The sequence below is a fragment of the Cajanus cajan genome, chromosome 6, assembly GCF_000230855.2.
Source record: "Cajanus cajan strain Asha chromosome 6, NIPB_CcT2T_4, whole genome shotgun sequence".
Taxonomy (NCBI): domain Eukaryota; kingdom Viridiplantae; phylum Streptophyta; class Magnoliopsida; order Fabales; family Fabaceae; genus Cajanus; species Cajanus cajan.
The window spans coordinates 60,568,033-60,572,276 of record NC_138522.1 but is presented as its reverse complement, the minus strand read 5'-3'; the positions used below and the strand labels follow the sequence as shown (position 1 = coordinate 60,572,276).

General features: G+C 27.9%; 1 protein-coding gene across 1 annotated transcript; it reads left to right on the top strand.

The window, feature by feature from the left end:
• Window positions 1-895: 895 nt before the first annotated feature.
• On the top strand, window positions 896-2,261 carry DAN1 (Alba DNA/RNA-binding protein). Its single transcript, XM_020356189.3, has 5 exons — window positions 896-1,070; window positions 1,421-1,469; window positions 1,630-1,692; window positions 1,777-1,841; window positions 1,932-2,261. The coding sequence occupies exons 1-5, from the start codon at window positions 945-947 to the stop codon at window positions 2,037-2,039; spliced, it is 411 nt and encodes a 136-aa protein (XP_020211778.1). The 5' UTR covers window positions 896-944; the 3' UTR covers window positions 2,040-2,261.
• Window positions 2,262-4,244: the final 1,983 nt, after the last annotated feature.

Below are 4,244 nucleotides of genomic sequence, written 5' to 3'. Positions count from 1 at the left end.
CTAGTTTTGCTATCGTTTCATATATGCTTTCGTTTTGAAGATTAGGACTAAAATATATAAAAAAAACTATAGCATAAGAGACAATTGATCCATTCCTTTTCTTGTCATTGTAAGTTTCTTTAATTTAGGGAAAGAAAAGTGCACATTGACGCGATTGCATAAATGATAAATGGTCCCTTTTTTTGTTTTAGCTGCGATGTGCACACGTAAGTTCCAGAATCAGAATTAGAGAAAGTTAACAACAATTTCTAACACGTGCAACATTTGTCCTCCAATCATTCATATTAGACATGTCATGTGATACTTTTTCATTTTTTCTTTGAAAGATCAGAATAACACATCTAATCACAAACAAGTTTCCTTTTTGTAATATATGATGATACTTTTTTTTGTTGACATTTATGATCACCTTTTATGTACTAGAACAAAGGGAAAATTTGTAACTTGTTTGGTGTAAGAAAATATTTTTATTTTTAATATTCGCCTTAATTTTCCCTCAACGATTGTATAAGACACTCGTTTGATAAAGATTTAAAAAAATGTTTAAGAAATCTGATTGTCAGATTTAAACGCATAAAAAAAATCACGAATATTGGCTAATATGGAGAACTCGGTAACGCAAACAAAAGTAGAAGCAATGAAGCCTTTTAATTTTAGTTTCTGGGCCCATGAACATTTTTTATGTTGGGCTACATGATGACCTAGCCCACGTGGCCCAGTAGGAAGGAGGGGGCATATTCGGCAATGAAGTAAAAAAAATAACGACCATGAAGAGTTTCTCTTTCCTCGTAACAGAATTCCAACAAAATTTAGTGTTTACTCCGTCCACATGCCCTTGAAAGAGCGACATGTGTCCTCTTATTTTTCCTATATGATTCGTACCATTGTAATTGTTGAATCAACATACAGAGGATAGAATATAATAGAATAGAATAATAATCACAATGCCCACCACAGCTACTGCATCTCTATCCCCAAAAAGTAACCTTGAAGTTGAATCCCCAAGGAAGAATAGAATTCAGGTTTCCAACACTAAGAAACCCCTATTCTTTTACGTCAATCTTGCCAAGGTACTATCATTTTTTTCAATTTCCTTATTCTTTTACATTACTTAATTCCTAATCCAAGCAATGCACATTGTTTTTCTTTATTTTTTTCATTTATTAACCTCTCTCTTCTTTAAATGCTCTCATTGCTTAGATCTGCAACCAAGAAAAGTAACACTATTCTTTATGCAATCATTGAATTTGTTGCTTTGATAATTTATCAATCTCAATTGCTCATACAATTTTCACAGGCTTTGTTGTTTTTATTCTTAATACTAAAAAAGTATTTTCTTAACAAAATGACAACATATAGAAAGTTCACCGGTGATTATGTGCATAATGCTAAAATTGAAATAGTTTCTCCTTTGACACAGAGGTATATACAACAACGTAATGAAGTTGTGCTTTCTGCTCTTGGAATGGGTATTTCCTCTCAAACTTTTCTTTCATCAAAAGATCTTTCTTCTTTGAATGTATTAATTTATAAACTCAAGATTTTCTATGCTATTTACTCCATATCATGTGTAGTTTTGAGGACATTTGTATATTCATGTTCATTAAGTTAGTGTGTACCTCTCTACAGCTATAACTACAGTTGTTACAATTGCTGAGATTTTGAAGAATAATGGGCTTGCTACTGAGAAGAGTAAGATTTATCTTGTTATGCTAATGTCTCAATTACAAGATGATTAATTGTAGCTATCCTAATCAATATTGTGGGATGAAGCAGAAGTTTTGACATCTTCAATCAGCATGAAGGATGAGAGCAAAGGTCGTTTGGTGCAAAAGGCTAAGGTGGGTTCCAAGTGGATTTTAGTTTTAGTTTCTAGCAACTTTATTTGGACCTATTATGGTAATTTTGATGACTTTTTCATTATTTTATAGATTGAAATTATTCTGGGAAAATCTGAGAAGTTTGACAATCTGATGGCTTCTGCCAACACTGAATCAAAACCAAGTGCTAATGACAATGACAAGAAATCACAAATATAGGAGAGTCTGGCCAATGTGCACCTTATGTAGTTAACTTTGAGTTTCTCTTAGTGCTATTTACATCCATAGACGTACATAGGAGACAAGTTAGATAATTGTTTTTGTTGTTTTAATCCATGAGAAAAATAGTCATCAAGTTACAATGATAAGCCACCACTGAGTGAGTCAAACATATATAAATTCCCATATATACGATGATTGCAAGATCCTTAAGTTGATTAATTACTTTTTATTTTTTCTTATTCGCCTTTTTTTTTATGAGGCGAGATATTTATCAACTTTATCAATCTAATTGATTTAATTTCTTCTTTGTGGTAAAATTCTTTATATATGTCTTGTTACTAGTTACAAATGCTGACTATTGGTGAAACTTTTGTAACGTTGTCCTTCTCGTAAGTTATATTAATGAATTGTTCTTGTTTCACTCTTTCCCCCATGTAAAATGGTACTCCACTTGAATCAATTAATTGATGATATAACTTCTCGTCTTCAACAAATATTATATAGCAGTAGAATCACCACATAAATAATTAGGATTTCTCATAAAAATTATTAGGATTCCTCATGAAAAATGTCACACTACACACAATTAAATTAACTATCAAGATTCTTCATCCAATCTACCTTCTCAGTATGATGCTTTAAAAAAAAATTCACTTGAACGAAAATCTTAGAACTTTTCTTATTTCATATTTTCTTAAGTAGTGTTTGTTTTAAGATATATGATCATATTTTGACATTAATATTTTTAAAGTTAAAATGACACGGACAAAGAATGGAATATAAAAATTAAAAGTATTTACTTTTATTATTTTATCATAAGTTGGTGCATAATCACTTTAATTTGATAATAATGTATAATTTATTTTTATTGGGTCAATTAATATAAAAATAAAGTCATGACTTCATGTTTAATGTAGAAATCAAATCTTTATCTTTAATTAAGGAATACAAATGTCGAAATACTTGAATTAACAATTTTTTGACATTTTACGCATAAAAATATTATTTCCCAAGTCTTTATATTTTTTTTAATTAAAAAATATTAATCCTTGAAACAATCACAAAGTAATATTAGCATTAAGAAAGTTATTTTCTTACAGGTTAAGCAACATATGGTTTAATTTACTTTTTTCTCAGGATTTGAAGGGGGATAGTTAAAGGAAAATAATAGGAAAGTATTAAAGTAAATATTTCAATTGAATTAGAATGATAAAAAATGTTTGATATGTTTTTTTTTCTAAAAAGAAACAGGAATATCTAATAGTATAAAATACTCATTAACCCATATCTTTATATTACTCAGATTGCAAAACCTTCTCATGTTTAGGAATTTGGAAAACTTATGCTAAAGACCATTAAGAATCAATATTTAATCTAAAAGGACAAAAAATGTTAAATTTATGAGAAAAAATATAAATATAATGAAAAGAAATGGAGAGAGATTAAGGTAAAGGGAATAAAGAAATTAGTTAGAATATTTCTTTCCTCGTGATCTTTTTTAAAAAGAAAACACACATATATATATATATAAACATAAATAAGAAAAATAGGGTTATAATTTGTAATATGATAATAAAAGGAATACTAAAATTTTTATTTTATATTTTTCTAAAGTTATTTAAAAAATAATTGATGGTGATAAATTTAAAAAAATAAAGTGAAAAATAATTCTGGTTTATAAACAGTAACAAAATCCGACAAAATTGTTAGCTAGATAATTGATTGTGAGGAAAAATAAAGTTAAATTTAATATTGTCTTCCTCTAAAAAAATTAGCTTACGACTGGAAGATACCTCGAGCAACAGTTGATAAAAAAAAAATTATACCCAATTGAACTATTTTATCGATAAACTTTAAAATAATTTCTCAAATGTTTACAAATTGTGATTTATTATTCAGTTTTTTTTTATAGAAATAATATGTTTACAGTTATTATTATAAAATTATTTTATTCCCCTTTATGAAATGTTTTTTATTCTTATTTATTTAAGATCATTTTTATTTGGTTAAAACCTTATTTTGGTTCCTTATAATCTTTTTTTGTTTCAATTTAGTTCCTCATTAATTTTTGGTCTCAATTTGGTCCCAAATTAATTAATTAGTTTTAATTTAGTCCTAAATTAATTAATTGGTTTCAATGTGGGACTTTCCGTCCAAATTGCTTTAACGGTGTTAACTTTTGGTCACGTCGACGCCACGTAG

What these genes read in the sequence shown, in the direction of transcription:
- DAN1 (XM_020356189.3), top strand. Translation starts at nt 945, where the DNA reads ATGCCCACCACAGCTACTGCATCTCTATCCCCAAAAAGTAACCTTGAA. An exon ending in GCTTTCTGCTCTTGGAATGG is followed by an intron (nt 1,470 to 1,629) that starts GTATTTCCTCTC and finishes ACCTCTCTACAG; the next exon opens with CTATAACTACAGTTGTTACA. An exon ending in GTTTGGTGCAAAAGGCTAAG is followed by an intron (nt 1,842 to 1,931) that starts GTGGGTTCCAAG and finishes ATTATTTTATAG; the next exon opens with ATTGAAATTATTCTGGGAAA.